Source organism: Ambystoma mexicanum, chromosome 3q (genome assembly GCF_040938575.1).
Source record: "Ambystoma mexicanum isolate Mex_15411 chromosome 3q, UKY_AmexF1_1, whole genome shotgun sequence".
NCBI classification, from domain to species: domain Eukaryota; kingdom Metazoa; phylum Chordata; class Amphibia; order Caudata; family Ambystomatidae; genus Ambystoma; species Ambystoma mexicanum.
The window spans coordinates 867,900,203-867,918,494 of record NC_090926.1 but is presented as its reverse complement, the minus strand read 5'-3'; the positions used below and the strand labels follow the sequence as shown (position 1 = coordinate 867,918,494).

Genomic DNA, 18,292 nt, shown 5'->3' with positions numbered 1-18,292 from the left:
AGGTTTGAAAAGATCACTTCAGCAAAAATGATCATACTCTGTGCACACTTTCAGGCATGAACATGCTAAACACATTATCTTAATGCAAAATATATCAATTTTTCAACAAAAATGTTACATGTAGTTTTGTATTTCAAGTAATGTTCAATAAACCAAACAATATATCCGTATTTTCATCATTATTTCGAAACGAAAGTATTTCTAATGTCCCTTTAACATTCTTTTACTCATTAATCTTATTCAATTTAGAGTCCATAGTTCTCAAATGAAGTAAAGGGACCATTGAGCAAATAGTCCCATGTCTTTCCGTTAATGCACAACGCGTTTCGGGCTCTCTCTCAGCCCTTCATCAGGTGCGTCCAAATTCTGTACTTCAATCTGATTTATCTGTAATGCTGTGGATCTCTCCCATCCGTCAGTCTCTAATCCTTGTAACTTTCTTTCCTGTATCGTATTGTTCATCCACTCTAGTGTTTGTCTTCAGTATTTCATCTAATGGTTCTGCGCAGCTGCCACAGCCAGGAGTGCCCAGCACACCATCCACGGAGCCAGGCCCTGCATCGCTGCTCTACCGATGCTCCAACCGCCTCTGCCAACTATTGGTTTCACTCATGCCCCACACCCAGACGTTAAATCTCGTGGCATGGCCATTTTGGGGAACAAGCCACGTTTAGTAGGCATATGCAGTAAAAGCAAATGTGCACACTAGAAATAAAACAAAAATGGTAAACAAAATATAATTGCTGCTACCAACTTTTCTTTGGGCACAGATCAATGTAACCAAAAATCCCAAGTGTAATGGGTGATACAGAAGTACCCCCACTGCACTGAATTGAAAGATGCTATGTGCAATATTCAAAAGTTACAAAAAGTAAGACAAAAGGGAAAACAGTTTCCCAGTACTGATAGTCCGAAGGACTGATCAGTTTCCCCCATGACAAATCAGCAAAAGGCAGCGGCATTGAAGCTGCACCAATCACAGAATCATGATGGCAGCCAAGTTGTGTAAAGTTAATATTCGGGGCTTGGTTTTGGGCTCCCTTCTGTAAGTGTAGTCTCTTTGGGGGTTTGGTTCACATGGGCGTTTCCCTGGTGGTTCCAGGGAAAGGAGTGCCAGCTGTTTTAGGTGGACGCCTGTGCATGGGGTGCGCGGGTGGCTGCTCTCCCAGCCACGTAGCTGCTAAAATGCCAGTTCTATCTCCCTGATGGATCTCAGACTCTCGCGGCAGAATACTGACACCAAGGGATGTTGGAGGGCTGCTTATGTACCTGCCTTTGCTGACATGATGACTATGTGTGGCTCGGGAGGGCTGTTCTCTCCTTGATGTGACTTGCTTTTGCTCAGATATTGTAGGTTGACTAGGAAAAAATCAAAAAGTCTGGAAAGCATTTTTTTTTTTGGGCAGGCACAGTGTGAGACAAATAGGTACTGCATAACCGCATGCTGCCACAAGTGGCATAAGAACCCGATTCCTCCACTATATCAGCCCTCAGGGAAAGGACTGGCTTGCGATTGCTCGCTTCACTCCCACTGCTAGCTGAGAGCGTTTCCCATTCCCTCGACAAGGGATATGCATGTACCATCTTGGACACCAAACATCTGTAAATAATGTTTTTAGTGTATTTGCATTTACTGTATATGGTTTTACTTACCTTCTTTCAGCACATAGGACTTAATGCTTATGTATGCCAATTACAGTAGGGTTCTACTCTGCATGCATAATCTATTGCTTGATAATGTCATGTACCTGTCAAATGTACATTACACCAGCACTTGAGCATCTTACTCATCCCTATTGCTCAGCCTCATTACAAAATGACAGTTTGATTAGACTGGTGTGAAACCTTTGCAAGTCCACTAATGTTGGTTTCCCAGAACTCTATACCAGTAATGGTTCTGAGAAACAGATCCGTTACTGTATCCCACAAAAATCACAGTCTCCCAAGCCTTTTTTTAGTGATTTCTTTGCTCAACCCCAAGAGCCGACCAATGGTACATGAATCGTTCATTCATTTTGGGATTCCCACTTCCTAGGCTCACTAAGTCGAACTTGCGTGGTTCACCCACTTCAAATTAGTGTCACACACAAAACCTGTCCTAAATTGGAGTCAAGTGACTCATCACCTCTTCCTTCTCAGCTAGGCTTGCTCTACTCCGATACATTTACTGTTTGCTAAATATGCTAAGCTTGCCTCCAGCAACAACCTCCTGTCTCTGAAAGCTGCCTAAAACAGAAGACAAACTCCAACCTTGTGTAACCCGTTTATAGCACAGTTCAAACGTCTAATAAAAAAACAAAAAGAAAAAGTTTGACCTAGTCGAATCAACAAAATTCAGGCAACTAAATTCCATCAAAAAACCCTGTTGAGGTATAGTGAATATGTACAGTGACGCTAAACAATCATTTAATGAACTGTCTCCTCCAGTTCTGCTACATACAACCTTGTGATGGATCAGTAGTTTCTTCTTGTGGTGATCATAAGAAATTCGTTTTTATTTGTTTAGAGTTTAACAATGTGTGTTTAAATGGTAGCTTTCAGCATTCACAATCCCTCATATTATAAAAATAACTCTTCAGATGCCTAACAAATGCAAACCAGTTTTACCCTTGGAACACCCGGTAGAACAGGTCCCAGGACGCTTCAAATTCTTAGCTTTCTCCTTGTTGTATATTGTCAACTGTTCAGTATATAGAAAAAATATTTTTACAACCAAGAGAATTAGTTATGAAATCAGTTTCCTTTGTAGTATTCATATTAAAAAAACAGCATAGTGCTGCTCTTCTGAAACCTTGTACTTAAAAAGAATCACAAAATAAAATGTACCTCTTCAAAAAGGATGAGAGATGTTGCACTCTTTCTGGTTGAGTCTTCCGATAGTTCTTTTTCTGCTGCTTTAACAACCTCTTTTGATGTACTTTTCAGTTCTTTCACTTCGGAAGACTCACAATTATCTGCAATGAAAAGGAAGTACAGATTTGTGACAAGTAAAAAGAAGTGTATGCATCATGGAGATACAAATGAAAATAAAGTAATTATACAAAACTACCTCTATATTCACATGCCTAGAGATTTGTTAAAGGCAGCCCCTTCATTTAAAGAGGGAGTAAACTTCAAGTGAGAATTAACTTGCACGCGTTCACAACATTAACAGTAGGAAAAATCCTCAACTATTGATGTCCTACAAAACAAGACTTAAGACAGCACTCCATTTTTGGACGTATGTGTTTTTTTTGGGAATCCTAAAAGGTTTGGCTTTTTCTCCAAATTATTTCAATCTCTGACTTTGTGGCAAGGAGGGACTGCTGCTGGCACACTTGTAGATTATATGGCAACGTAGTTGCCCATATGGCTCATGGGACTATATAATTCAACCCACACATGTGCTAAAGTGATTGCTAAGGTAATTGCTAAGGAGATTGCGGTTAGCTGGACTGGAAGATTGGATAAAGTCTTGGATAAACACCTTGCAAGTGGCCCCTCACCCTTGTCCCAGAAGTCCTCATCAGCTGGTCGCTGTTGGGGAGAATTCTCAGAAATGTGCCGATTCCCTCCACCTTAGAAACCCCCAGCAACTTTGCTGGATTTTGAGGACTTAATTATTTTTTTTAACCTGGAGAGAGTGAGACCCTTTTTCCCCAATCTCATGTATTTTAATGTGATTTTTGTACAGTGTTTCTTTTGGTTGTGGAGTCTGACAAACTCCATAGGCATCTTTTACATTGTGTCACACAGCACCTTTAGTGCAGTGACACGGAAGTCTTAGATTTCCCACGGTTTAACTACTTTCTCTGGGATGAACTACTGTTTCCCAGAGCAGTAAAGTGAAATTGACTTTACTTACATATGTAACTTTCTAGACCCAGCACACACTATCTTACAATAGGGTGCTGGAGGGGTTACCTAGTATCACCTTTGTCTAGCTTCTCATGTAACATTTTTATGTTACCCTTTCCTCACTGGTTTCGTTTTTACTACCGTGGTGTGCATCTACTGCGGGTTGCGTCCATTTCTTTGTGGCAAGGTCCTTCTTGAAATTTACTCTGCGTGCCAAACCAGGTTTGGTTCCTTTGTTAGTTTTGCCTTTGGCGGGATTCACATTTTTGAGTCAACGGATGATTCAGACAGAATTGCTTGTGGGTTCATTTTGCTAATTTTCCCCTTTTCTTGGAGTTCTACATTGGCTGATCCGTGCCTGATCTTGCTAGGCCTTATTAGAACAGCTTGGAGAGATCAGGGTGGGTTTTGCCTTTGTATTTCTTAATTTTTGTTGTATAGATGGATTGTCAGAATGTATAAACAGTGAAGTTGGAGGCACTGTGCCTCCAGTTCTGCCGAGCGATCCCGTGTTTGCAGATCAAAGGGCGTACATTGCAATTGTGAATCACGTTTCCACATTTGTGATTCCAATGCAGAATTGTGCTCAATAATAATTCCACTGCTGTGTAATTCTTGTTCATGATAAGGCAGTGTTTAATTTCTCACGATCGATTGAGGTGACCCTAATAGATGCTCAATGTTGGTTTTTGCCGACCTTTGTCGGTCGCAATTTAACACTCCATGCGAGTCAATTGTGGTTCCTCATAAGCAAGCGGTCTTATTTCCCGACTGCTCAGGTGTCTCTTGCTTTGTGCATCAGTCTTTCAGTTCTCGTATTTCAGATAGAGTTGCATCAAGGGTTACATCAGCAGCTGTTCTTGAGTTTGTTGAGATTCTGACCGACTACTGCCGGTGCAGCTTCTTACGCAACCTCGGTCCTGCAAACTGGGCTTGCTAGTGGGCAGGTGCTCCTCAAGTCTGCGTGTGCCCGTCCTCGCTTACTGTGTGCGTTTTCCATAGGAGTCCTAGCCGGTGCACCCGACAGGCCCACCTTCATCGGCATCAGACAGTGGCATCAATCGCGGTAGCGGCGGGGCCAGCAGCATCACGGGCTACACAAGGGGCTGCACCAAGGGCTGTGCACTGCGCTAGGTCAGCGAAAGCAAAAGCACCCAGCCTTCCCGGTTTGGATCGATCCGATGCACATGGCGTCAGCACAACGCTTGAACCACCCGGCTCCGAGTCGCCAATTGGGGGAGAAGAACAGGTACGTTCGCAGCCAGAGGGCAGGGTGCCAGAGTCGCATGCGCTTTTTGTCTCTTCATGGTGATATTTGCTCAAACAGTGATGAGAATGTCTGTAATAGCAATGTTTTTCTTTACTGAGTGATGTTACCAAGTTTGAGTCTCACTTTGTCACAGACTAACAAGTTACTTCTTTCGACGGGATGTTCCTCCGACGTATTCCTTATCTTTGATAATACGTTTCCAGCTTGCTGGCCTCGAAAAAGATTTCTGTAGAGGGCGCTGCGCGTCGACGTCCGCCGAGTCGATGTCCCTCGACTGCCACCGTATCGGCGCCGACGTCACCATGCCCATAAATAGCCACGCGCTGTGTCCCTTGCTCAGTTCCGTTTTGTAGCATAAGAAGGAACAAGTTACTTACCTGTAACTGTTGTTCTCCAGCATGGGTCTGGCATGGATTCACATGCTCATGAATATTCCCCGTCGTCAGGCTGGGAATCCTCGGTAAAGAAAAAACCAGTATCAGTTTCGTTTCTGATCTGTCTTTCGTAGTAGTAACCAATCACTGATCTCTGCGTCATACTGACCACAGCCAATGACTGCCCTCTACCTAAGCCCCGCCTCTGGCAGCCATCTTCAGATTTGGTAGCACGTGAAGTGGCAGTATGACCAAGTGAAGAGCCGCAGAGGGGTAGGCGGGAGGGTTCGCATGTGAATCCATGCCAGACCCATGCTGGAGAACAACAGTTACAGGTAAGTAACTTGTTCCTTCTCCAGCATGGGGTCTGGCATGGATTCACATGCTCATGAATAAAGAATACATAGCAGTACACACATGCACAACCACGGGAAGTGGCAAAGGCTCAACATTAAGCATTACATCAAACTCAACATTAAGCAAATCTTACCTCCTCACCAGGCTCACCTTAGGCGAACAGGTTGCGCAGCACTGCTTGGCCGACCCTGGACTCCTCCCTGGAATCCCGATCGACGCAGTAGAATTTCGTGAAGGTGTGCGTCGACCTCCACGTAGCAGCCCTGCAGGTATCCAGCAAGGGCACACCAGATAGGAACGCCGTGGTAGCTGCGATCGCTCTGGTGGAATGGGCTCTCGGATGGCCAGGCAGCGGTCGGTTTGCCAACCGATGACAGTACATGATACAGCCGGAGAGCCATCTGGAAATGGAAGCCTTCGAGAGAGCCTTCCCCTGATTGACAGGTCCAAAGTTCACAAAGTGTTGTGACGTCTTCCGAAAACACTTTGTGCGGTCCACGTAGAACTTCAGCGCTCTAGCCACATCCATTGAGTGCAACGTCCTTTCAGCCGGCGACGAAGGCGACGGGAAGAAAACAGGCAACACCAAGGGTTCGTTGAGGTGGAAGTCTGATGGCACCTTGGGCATGAAGGAGGGGTGCGTCCTGAGCACTACCCTTGTGTCATGAAAAGTCAAGTACGGGGCCTTACAGGAAAGGGCCTGGATCTCTCCCACCCGTCGTGAGGAGGTGATGGCCACAAGAAACGCTGTTTTCCACGACAAGAACTTCAACGGAGCCGAGTGCAGAGGCTCGAACGGAGGTCCCATGAGCTTGGTCAGCACCACATTGAGCTCCCACGCCGGGGCCGGGGCCTTCACCGGCGGGAACGATCTGAACAATCCCTTCATGAACTCTTTCACCAGACGAGACCACAAAGACGTCCACCCCGTGGTTCTGGTGTATCGGGAGATCACAGCAAGATGAATCTTGATGGACGCATGCGCCAGTCCAGCCTTGGCCAGCGTCAGTAGGTACGGCAGTACTTGGGGAGCCGTAATCCGTAGAGGGTCAATCTTCTGTGCGTGGCACCAGACAGAGAACCTCTTCCATTTGTGTCCGTAGCATTTAAGAGTTGAGGACGCCCTGGCCTTTGCAAGAACCTCTCTGCAGTCGGCCGGTATGTCGTATCCTCCAAACTAACGCTGCAGGAGCCAGGCCTGCAAGTTCAGCGACTTCGGGTCGTGATGGAGGATGGCGCCTCCTTCCCTGGAGAGCAGATCCGCGTCCACTGGCAGCTTGATTGACGGGGACGCTGACAAGTCCAGAAGGTCCGGGAACCATATCTGTCTCGGCCACGCAGGTGCGTCGAGGATCATCCTGCACCGGGACCTCTTGAGCTGGTTGATGAGCCGGATCAGCAATGGAGGGAACGCGTATAGGAACAGGCCCTCCCAGGGGAACGAGAAAGCATCGCCCATGCTCCTCGGCTGGGGAAACCTGCTGGCGAACCTCCGGCACTTGGAGTTTGTCGCCGTCGCGAACAGGTCGATCTGGGGTGTGCCCCACCGTCGGAAGAGGCGGTCCACTAGATCCTGACGTAGTTCCCACTCGTGGCACGAGCGCAGCTCCCTGCTGAGTGAGTCGGCGATGGTGTTTTTTATCCCTGCCAGATGAAACGGCACCAGAAACATCCTTTGGGCGACGGCCCAATGCCACAGATCCTGCGCCTCCCTGGACAGGGCTGGGGACCTGGTTCCGCCCAGTTTCCTGATGTAGAACATGGTGGTGATGTTGTCGGTGAAAATCCTCACCACCTTGGCCTTGAGGGACGGAAGGAAGGACCTGAGGGCCCAAAACACTGCACGGAGCTCCAGGACGTTGATATGGAGGGCCTTCTCTGTCGGGAGCCAAAGGCCTCTCGCGTGCAGATTCTCAGTGTGCGCTCCCCAAACCTTCCAGGGAGGCATCCTTGGTCACTGTCTCCTGGTGGCCGGGGGTCTGGAAGTCCATGCCCGCCGTCAGATGTGCGCGGGTGCCCCACCACCGGATCGCTCGTCGGAAACTCTCGTCGAGTGTGATCCTTTCCTCGAAGCTGCCCGTCGTCTGGATCCAGCGCGCGTCCAGGAACTCCTGCAACGGGCGCATCCGGAGCCTGCACAGGGGGATGCGGTACATGCAAGAAGACATCATTCCGAGGAGGGACTTGATGGACCTCACTCTGGCCGCGTCCACAACCAGCATTCGCTGCACCTTGCCCAAAATGGCCCTTGTCCTTTCCTCCGACGGGGAGGCCAAAAGCGACACTGTGTCGAGCTTTTCTCCCAGAAACACTGCGTCTTGCGCGGGCACCAGGTGGGACTTGGCGATTACGGAGAATCCCAGGTCCGTGAGAAGTTGGACGGTCCTTGTGTGCTCCACGGCAAGCTCCCTCGTCTTGGCTCGAGCCAGTCGTCCAGGTAGGGGTAGACGTGGATCCCCTCTGGGCGCAGCTGCGCTGCCACCGGTGCGAGGCACTTGGTGAACACCCTGGGTGCCGACCTTAGCCCGAAGGGAAGGGCTCTGAACTGATAGTGACGCCCTTGGACCACGAACCTGAGAAACTTTCGGTGTCCCTTTAGGATGGGAATATGGAAGTAGGCATCCTCCAAATCCAAAGACGACAGGAAATCGCCCTCCTCCAGCTGACCCAGGACTTGTTGGAGGGTGACCATCCAGAACTTCTGTGCCTTGATGAATTCGTTCAGTCGTCGTAGGTCCAGGATGGGCCGCCATCCTCCCGTCTTCTTCTTCACGAGGAAGTATCTTGAGTAAACTCCGGAGCCCCGAAGCCTCTTTGGGACGAGCTCGATGGCGCCCTTCCTGAGCATTGCCTTTACCTCCAAGAGAAGTTGAGGGATGTGAAGTTCTTTCCTGGCCACAGGGGGGACGCGCGGGCACTTTCTTTGAAACACGAGCGCGTGACCCTGGGCTAGGGCGTCCAGCACCCAACGGTCGGTGGAGATGGACTCCAACACGCTGCCGAAGCTCGCCAGCCGGCCTCCCACCGGGGTGCTTCGGTGGGGGCCCGACCCCACGGCCGGTTCAGTCCTGCTTCGACGAGGCTTTGCCACCTTGACCTCCTTGGCGACGACGGCGGGGTCCGCCTGACTTGCCTCGTCCCCTGTAAGCTTCCTGCGACGACGAACGGGTCGCTTGACGGTAGGTGGAAAATCCGCCGCCGGAACCTTTGGAGGCACCCTTGCCTCCGCCGCTCCGAAAGGGCAGCCGCCGTTGCTGAAGAACGGCGAGAGCCCGGGCCGTCTCCGTGTCTGCTTTGATGGCTTGAAGGGAATCGTCCACTGTTTTCCCAAACAGGTTGTTTCCATCGAAGGGCATGTCCAAGACACTGGTCTGCACGTCTTGACGGAAGTCAGTAGCCTTGAGCCAACCACGCCGTCTATAAGGCACACACCGTTGCCCAACTGGCGAAATCCAGTGTCGGCGATGTCCGTCGCAATCGTAATGGCGTGGTCCGACGCCACCTCACCTTCCTGCAAGATCTCTACGGCATCCGCCCGTTTGTCGTCCGGAAGGAAGTCCAGCAGGGGGGCCAGTTTGTACCACAGTTCCCTGTCGTAGCGGGCTACGATAGCCAAGGCGTTGGCCGCCTTAATCGTCGTCGCTGCAGACGAGATGACCCTGCGTCCCATCGTATCCGCCGCACCCCCCCCCCCGCTTTCTTCCTGGCCGCCGCGGAGACGAAGGAGTCCGGGGTCGGCTGTGCCCGGAGGCACAAGGGGGCCGCGTCCGGGACCCGGTACTTCTTCTCGTACCAATCCCTTCTAGCCGGCGTCGTGGATGGGTTCTTGAGGAGGGCGAGGCCCTCATCCCAAATATCGTCCAGTAGAGGGACGGAGAGGACCGTCTTCCTCTTGGCCTCGCGCCGTTGATAAAGGAAACCTTACTTCTTCTCCTCCGGGCAGAGCTGGAAGAGCTCGGATGCCCTGGCGATCATGGAGTGAAACGATCCAATCTCGTCGGGCGGGGAAGCCCGGGTGGGAGGAGACGACGGCAGATCCTCGTCGTAAACCTCGTCGTCCGTACCCGTCGCAGCCGTGTCAGTCCCCGTATCATCCCCACGAGTCGTGGACGGGGAGGAGGGCTGAACAGGACGCAATGGCTGAAAAGGAGGTGGAGGGTGAATCCTTCTCTTAGGGGGAGGGCTCCCAGAAGGGCCTGGCTCCGGGTCCCCCATTGGGAGCGGTTCCTCCGTTGGTGGTAACGGCAGTCTCGTCCTTATCTCCGAGCATAAGGACTGTACAGCCAACAAAATGGCCGCCGAGTTGTCTTGTGGCGCTGGTTGAGGGGAGTCCGATGGGCGGTCAGGGGCCTTGTCGGCACCCTCGACGATATTGTCGTCTCCTGCGTCGGGATCCCTCCCGACGAGCTGGTCTTCTTCCACGCTAACGCCGTGGCTTAAGACCTCGATCAGCTCTTCCTCAGAGGTTGAGGCCGAATCCACGACGACCTCCTGCCCCCCCTTTTTCTTCTCCACCGGAGGTTTCACGGGGGTCCTGTCGATGGGCATAAAAGAGGACTCCCTCCGCGGTGGCAGGGATACTCTGAGCCCCGAGGTCGCCACCACTGGTGTAGCCTCCACAGGCTGAGCCAGGGCCGCCGCGACTGACTCGATAGAGGCCTTGGCCGGATTGATTAAGGCTTTCACCACCCTAGGTGCGCTCACCGCCTTCTCCTTGGGGGGGGGGGGACACTGCCTCGCTCTCCCTCCGATGGGGCCTTCGAGCTCGACCGGGGCCTCTCCAGGAGCTTCGCCGGGTGCTCGGCCTTCCTCTTACCCGAACCAGAGCGTTGGCTCGTGGTTGATGGTGCCGGGGAGGATGCGCCCTGCCTGGCGCCCGTAGAGCCCGACCGTTGGGCGCTCCCGGTGCCAGCGGACTTGCGGTGCTTGGCCTTGTGTTGGACCCCCGTCGCCGGGGCATCCTCAAAGGGCTTAGAAGACCGCTCTGATTTCTTCCTCTTCTTCTCGCCCGACGGGCTCTTCCCTTCCAGCCAGTTGGCGAGACGTTGATGGCGGTCCTTCATGGTCCGCTCCGAAATGTTGCCGCAAAACGCACAGTCCTTCTCCACGTGCGTCTTGTCCTCATGTAGGCAGTAAAGACAAAAGGAGTGTTCGTCCTCCTTAAAGACATTCTGCAGCTGGCATCCAGGGCAGACCCTGAACAGCTTTCCGGGCGTCGAGCTTCCCTTCTCCTGGGCCATGTCCGAGATGGGCCTGAGAAACTTCTGGAGTCCTCCAAAAGCGTAGCTCGACGAAATCTTCACCCTTGAGGGGCGTAGACTAATCCGACACGGGTCCCCGTTGATCGGATGAAGAGTCGGTGGAGCTTGAGGCTCTTTTTGACCGAAAAATCGACGTTTTTGAGAAAAAACGTGAAAAAATAGCACTAACGCTCGAGAGCAATAGCACGAGGATCCCAACACTTGAACGTGCGGCAAAAATCTAAAGATGGCTGCCAGAGGCGGGGCTTAGGTAGAGGGCAGTCATTGGCTGTGGTCAGTATGACGCAGAGATCAGTGATTGGTTACTACTACGAAAGACAGATCAGAAACGAAACCGATACTGGTTTTTTCTTTACCGAGGATTCCCAGCCTGACGATGGGGAATATTCATGAGCATGTGAATCCATGCCAGACCCCATGCTGGAGAAAAGTCATGCCTGAATTGGTTATTGACCTTGAAGGAGCGTAAGCTGCAATCACAAGGTAAGTATCACTGCGGGGATGGATGGGAGGGGCGATAAGAAATACGTCGGAGGAACATCCCGTCGAAAGAAGAACGTTACAAGGTAAGAAGTAACTTGTTCTTCGAAGGGATTGTGTCCTCCGATGTATTCTTTATCTTTGATAGACTCCCATAGCAGTGGCATGTAATTGGAGGTGGGAGTGAGAATGTTATGTATCCCTTTAGGGATGGATCGAATGTAATACGGCCTTGCCAAATCTGGTCTCTTGACTAGTAGAGGAATCCAGATTGTAAAATATTGTGAAAGTATGTGCGGACGACCATGTGGCAGCCGCACATATGTCTCGGACCGGTAACCCCCTTTGGAGAGCCGAAGATGTGGCTCTTTCCCTGCCAGTTTCTAACATTCCAGAATGGCCAAAATAATCCACCTGGAGATGGTTTGTTTTGTTATGTGTAGTCCCAACTTGTGACCCGAGTATCCTACAAACAGTTGTTCTGCTTGCCTGATCCTAGCCATTCTACTGATGTAAAAGCTGAGAGCTCGCCTTGGGTCCAGCCTATGTAGCCTTTCTTCCTCTTTCCCCGGATGGGGAGGAGGGTAGAACGAAGGTAAGGTAATTTGAGTAATATGAAATTCAGAAACCACCTTTGGGAGGAAATTAGGCTTCACCTGTAGGACAACTTTGTCCTTGTGGAAAATTGTATGTGGGGGTTTACAGGAGAGAGCTTGTAACACACTCACCCTCCTAGCAGATGTTAGTGCTACCAATGAGACAGTTTTAAGCGTGAGAAATCTCAGCGAACAAGAGTGAAGTGGTTCGAGTGGAGTGCCCATTAGCAAGTTTGAGACTAAATTTAAGTCCCATAAGGGACCCTGGAATGGTTTTGGAGGATAAACATTAGTTAATCCCTTGAGAAATTGTATCACTAGAGGAAGTTTGAAATACGATGGTTCCTCCGCAGTGCGCTTGAAGATAGAAAGCGCTGCGAGATAGCCTTTTACAGTGCCAACTTGAAGGCCTGAGTTTGCCAAGTAAAGTAGAAACAATAACACCGTTGGTGTACCACATGAAAAAGGGTCGATATTCTCTTCTCTACACTAGCTGCAAAATTTGTTCCAACGGCAACGGTATAAAGACTTTGTTGCTGGCCTTCTGGCCGAAAGCAACACCTCCATGACGTCATCAGGGAGATCCCAATCCTTGTACCTCACCCTCTCAGAAGCCAAGCGTGAAGGTTGAGGGTTCTGGTGTCTGGATGGAGAACCTGACCTCCCTTCTGCGAGAGAAGCTTCTCTTTGAGTGGAAGACGGATTGGAGGACAGATGGACATATCTAGAAGGTCCGGGTACCACGTTCTCCTGGCCCAATCCGGGGCAATTAGGATCATGGTTTTCCAGAATCTTCTCAACCGCCTGATCATTTGAGGAATAACAGGGACTGGTGGGAACGCGTAAAGGAGTGGAAATTCCCAGTCCACTACGAACGCGTCTCCTAGAGCTCCTCTCGGGGGAAATTCCCTTGAACAGAACAGATCGCACTTCCTGTTGGTGCTTGTGGCAAACAGATCCACCTGAGGGGTTCCCCAAAGGGCGAAGATCTCTTGAAGGACTTCCTGAGCTAGCTCCCACTCGTGGGAGACTGTGCTCTGCCTGCTCAGAGCATCCGCTGTCAAGTTCTTCTCTCCAGCTAGGTGGATGCCGATAGAGATTCCTTCTTGGATTGCCCAAAACCAGAGCTGCATCGCCTCTCTGCACAGTGGCAGTGATCCTACGCCGCCTCTTTTGTTGAGGTAGTGCATGGCCACCGTGTTGTCCGTCATTATCAGGACATTTCTCCCCTGTACTAATGGCAGGAAAGCTTTCAGCGCTAGTCTTATCGCTCTCAGCTCCAATAGGTTGATGCGTAGTCTGGACTCCGATGGAGACCAACGACCGCTGATGGTCAAGTCGTTGGCATGGGCTCCCCACCCCGTGAGTGAGGCGTCTGTGACTACTGTTATCTCCGGCCATGGTTGGCAAAACAGTTCTCCTTTCAAGATGTTCTCTGGATAGGCCCACCATTGAAGGACGCAGGCTACCTTGTCCGGAATCGGGAGGAGATCTGTCATTCTCCCTGAGAATTGCGACCACTGACTTCTCAGGGCCCACTGAAGAGATCTCATTCTCAGGCGAGCCTCTGGCACAAGGAAGATGCAGGATGCCATGAGGCCTAGCAACCTCAAAAAGTCGAAGGCTGGGAGACATTGGGCATTTTGAAACGTGGTAACCACCTGTAGAATATCTTGAGCCCTCACCTCTGGTGGCGAGGCTTTTCCCAGGAAAGTGTCCAGGACTGCTCCAATGAACTGGAGTCTCTGACGGTATCATCTGTGACTTCTTTAAATTGAGGGAGAAGCCCAGTTTGTGAAGGAAGTGGCAGACAATCTATCTGGGCCTGGGCTTGTTTCGAAGCTACAGCCCTGATTAGCCAATTGTCCAGGTAGGGGTAGACGTGGATCCCTTCCCTCCCTAGACTCGCCGCCACTGCCGACATTAGCTTGGGGCGGAGGTCAGCCCAAATGGCAGAACCCGAAATTGATAATGAGAGTCGCCAATTGCGAACCTCAGGTATTTCCTGTGTTTGAGATGGATTGGCACATGGAAATAAGCATCCTGAAGGTCCAGAGATACCAGCCAGTCCTGGAGCTGGAGGGCCTGAAGGATCTGAGAGAGAGTTACCATCTTGAACTTGTCCTTCCTGAGGAACTTTTTCAATTCTCCCAAGTCCAGGTTGGGTCTCAGTCCTCCGTCGTCCTTTGGTATGAGAAAGTAGGGGGGAGTACCAGCCCTTGTTCCTGTCCGCTACAGGTACTGGTTCTATGGCACCTTTGTCTAGCAGGTCTATAATTTCCTGCAAGAGGAGCGGATCTGGAACTTTTAGAGAGCTGTTCCCCGGTGGATGACTGAGGGATGTGTAGAAAGGGTAGGCAGTAACCCTGGGCAACTGTCTCCAATGCCCAAGCATCTGACGTTATAGCCTTACATTCCGTCAGATGGTGAGTTAACCTGCCCCCTACAGGTGTATTGTGTGGAAAGGCCTCAGAGTGGTTTGGGGGCGGCTGATGCAGATGCCGAGGGTAAAGAGGCACCTGCTGCTGCTGCGGCCTTAGTACTTTTGACCCGTCCACCTCGGTTGGATCTCCTTTGGCCTCTTTGAGCCGGCTGTCCTCTGCCTTTCCCGAATGCGGAATAATAGCGAAAGGACTTTCCTCTCCCAGAGGTTCCTGAGGGGCGAAAAGGAGTTCGGCGGATAGCAGCTCCTAAAGATTTTGCTGCTGCTTTAGAAGTCTGCAACTTTTCCAGACTGTCATCAGCCTTTTTTCCGAATAGTGAAGAGCCGTCAAAGGGCATATTGAAAAGTCTGGCCTGTACATCTGGAGCAAAACCAGACTTTCGCAACCACACATGCCTGCGGATTGTTGTACTTGCCGCCATGGCCCTGCTGATACTGTCAGCGGAATCGATGCCAGTTTGAAGTGATTCGCACATGGCATCTTTAATAATGTTAAGGAAGGCTTCCTTTTCCTCTCATTCGGGTATGCAGTCAGCTGCTGATGAAGCACACGGTCATGATCTCTGCTTCCAAAAGGTCAGGGTTTTCCCAACTCCCTTGGAAGCAGATCCATAACCCAGGTTCCGAGTGCCAACCAGTCCCAATTGGGACCTTTTGGACCCAGTCCTGGCGCCAGTGGCACCAGGCTCATAAATATGCCCAGTCCCAGCGCTGGAAGCGCCGGGCTCATAATGCTTGGGTGGACCTACCTGCAGCAGACCATGCTGCTTACTTGCCTGCCAGTTGAGCCTCTGATCCTCTTCTGTTTGGAACTACTTTTCCTGTTGGGTGGGGCAGGAGCCACTCCCTAGATTCAGAACACTGGAACTCTTCTGGAAAGCAGGAACTCTTTTCTTACCTAGGCGTGGCTGTGGAAGGAGACACCTAAGCACTACAGGAGGCTATTTAAACCACACCCGATGGATGAATCTTGCTTTGCGTTATTCTGCATCCTCTGCAGCAGAACGCTCATCGGGTCTTCTGCATCTGATCCTGGGCCTAAGGAAAAAGGCTTACCATCCTGAATCCAGTCTTCAGCAACACCTATAAAGACAAGAAAGAACAGGTTAGCATTACGGGCTTCAGTGACAGCTCTTCACTTACCTGGTCCATCGGCTGTCACCAACGCCTCGCGCTGCATTCCGGCATCTGAAAGACAAGGGCTTACCTACTCTTCGTGCGCTCCGGAGGTCTTCACACTGCATTCCGGCATCTGAAAGACAAAAGCTTGCCAACTCTTCGCACGCTCCGGAGGCCTTCGGCGCTGCATCCCGCATCTGAAAGACAAAACAAGGTGCGTTTAAAGACATTGGGGAACTTTAATACTCACGTGCCATTACTCCTTTCCACATCTAACCCAGTGGGTATTCCGGCACCCTGCAGCCGCTCCGAACTTGTACCTGCAAAATAAAAAGACAGTTAGAGCGCATCGTGAAGCAGGCAACAAGCGCTTACTTACGTGCTTCCAGGCGCTTCTATTCATCACACGGGCTCCATCTTCAACTCACTTCAGCCCGTCATCCGCCATCGCGGGAACCCTGCAAAACAAGAAACATCATTACTAAAGACTTTAAAGACATTAGAATTACTCGAAACTTACCGTTCGTGCAGTAAACGACGGACAGCAGTCCTCTGAAGTCAAGAGGCCTGCTCCCCTTATCCAGTGAAGAAACTGGTTACAGCACCCTGCCCCGAGGCAGATGGAGAGCACGGCGTTCACTTACCTAAGACATCTTACCCTTCAAGTCAGACATACAGTGCACAGAGGTCCAGCCCAAAGAGCCAGCCGTGTGTTACACATCACCTTTGAAGATACGGTATACGCCCAGTCAAGACCGGCGCCTCTACGGGAATCAGGTGAGCGTTACACACACTCCCACAGTGTGCGACTGAACCTAGCGAGCGTACAGGTGGCGTTGATGGACTTCAATGCCATACGACAAGCAGAGAAGACTTTCTTCGCCATAGAATCGTACCTCTTGTCATCTCTATCCTGTGGGACAGTAGGGCAAGCGGTCCTACTGCTAGATGAAGTTGCCGCTTGAACCACCAGGCTCTCTGGAGTCAGGTGTTTTGATAAGTATTCAGGGTCAGCAGCCGCTACCCTATACTTGGCTGACAATCTTTTATTGACCCTTCAGGAGTTTCCCAATTAGATGTAATTTTCCTTTGTAAGGCTGCATGGAAGGGGACCACAGGGTCTTCCTGTGGACCTTTGTCCAATATGTCTGTTAGGTCATCCTGTTGAAAAGCAGGCGAAGGCGCAGACCAACCCATACATTCAATAATTCTTGCCATAAGGGTTCTATAGGATGTTTCGGCATGTTCCCCCTGGGTCTGGCTTAACAAATTCCACTTCTGGGGAAGCCCACTTGCCTCATGTAGTGACTCCTGTAGGTCCTTCAACCTTCTTTGCTCAGAGGTGAAATCCTCTGAAATAGGCAGTGTGGTCCTCTGTAACCCAAATGTTTCCTGGTCAGAATCTTCCCCCTCTTCATAAATTGAAGATAGTCCAGGGTACTCTGATCTCTGAAATGTTTTAAAACCCATCTCTAAGGCAGAAGGAGCCAAACTCGTCATTATTGGGCGAGAAAACGATGTCGTTGACGATGTGACAGGCTTCGAAGGCGCCAAGAACGGCATCGAAAAAACTGGAAGAGGTCTCGAAGAACTCGTGAGGATCGGGAGCCTACTCGAGGACATCGACGACTGTCTCGCCGTCGTGCCGGATGCCCTTGGAATCACCGTTGGCTGTGGAGTAGCCTTGGTCTTCTCTTTCATCGGCGTCGAGTCGATCGACCTATGCGTCGCAGAACCCTTCGACAACGCCCTCGATCCATGCGTCGAAGGAATCTTCGACGACGGCGAAGATGGTATTTGTATTTGTTTATTTATATAGCGCAGACCAGGCCCAAGGGCAACCGGGCGCATATCTTAGTAGGACATTACAAGTATGACATCATCGCAGTGGTGAAACAGATTGTAAACAAAAATATACAAATGACGTTACAAATCAAGGCAAAAAGCAGAACGGTGGTGCCGGAGCAAAGCAGAGCTGGGTCCCAGGTGGCCCGTCGAGAAGAGAGGTTGTTAGTGAGATGTAGCTAAGCAAAGCTTGGCTTTGTGTTTGAATAAGTTAAATGAGGGTAATGTTCTGATAGTGAGTGGTACTGTGTTCCAAAGCTTGGCAGCCAGGACTGGGAAGCTGGCGCCCCCAGCAGTTTGCAGCTTGAATCTAGGGATCGCCAGACCTAGGGATTTTGCAGATCTAAGTGCTCGCGATGGTATGTGTTGAGTGAATCGCGAGGCTAGATATGAGGGGGCCTGGTGGTTAACACATTTGTATGCGAGGGCCAGTGCTTTCAGAGAGATCCTTTGGGAGACAGAGCCAGTTGACGTTCTTTCTGGTTTCTGAAATGTGGGCAGATCGGGGGATATGGAGGGCCGCTCTGATGGCATTATTTTGGGAAGTCTGAAGTTTGTTGAGATTGCCCTGGTTAGTGCCTTGGTACAGAGCATTGCAGTAGTCCAATTTTGACATACCCAAGGTCCTGGCCAGGGTGATGCAGTTCTGGGCGATAAGGAATGGGCGACAGGCTGAAATCAATTTGCAGGTGTAAGCAGACGCAGCGGCT

The 18,292-nt window shown here is 50.7% G+C and overlaps 1 protein-coding gene across 1 annotated transcript in view; it reads right to left on the bottom strand.

Annotated features, from left to right (window-relative positions):
• Window positions 1-18,292, bottom strand: part of ATAD5 (ATPase family AAA domain containing 5) — a 648,582-nt gene that overhangs the window by 310,710 nt on the left and 319,580 nt on the right. Inside the window, exon 16 of the mRNA XM_069654960.1 lies at window positions 2,827-2,954. Coding sequence (XP_069511061.1) covers window positions 2,827-2,954 — 128 coding nt within the window. The remainder of the gene's footprint in view (window positions 1-2,826; window positions 2,955-18,292) is intronic.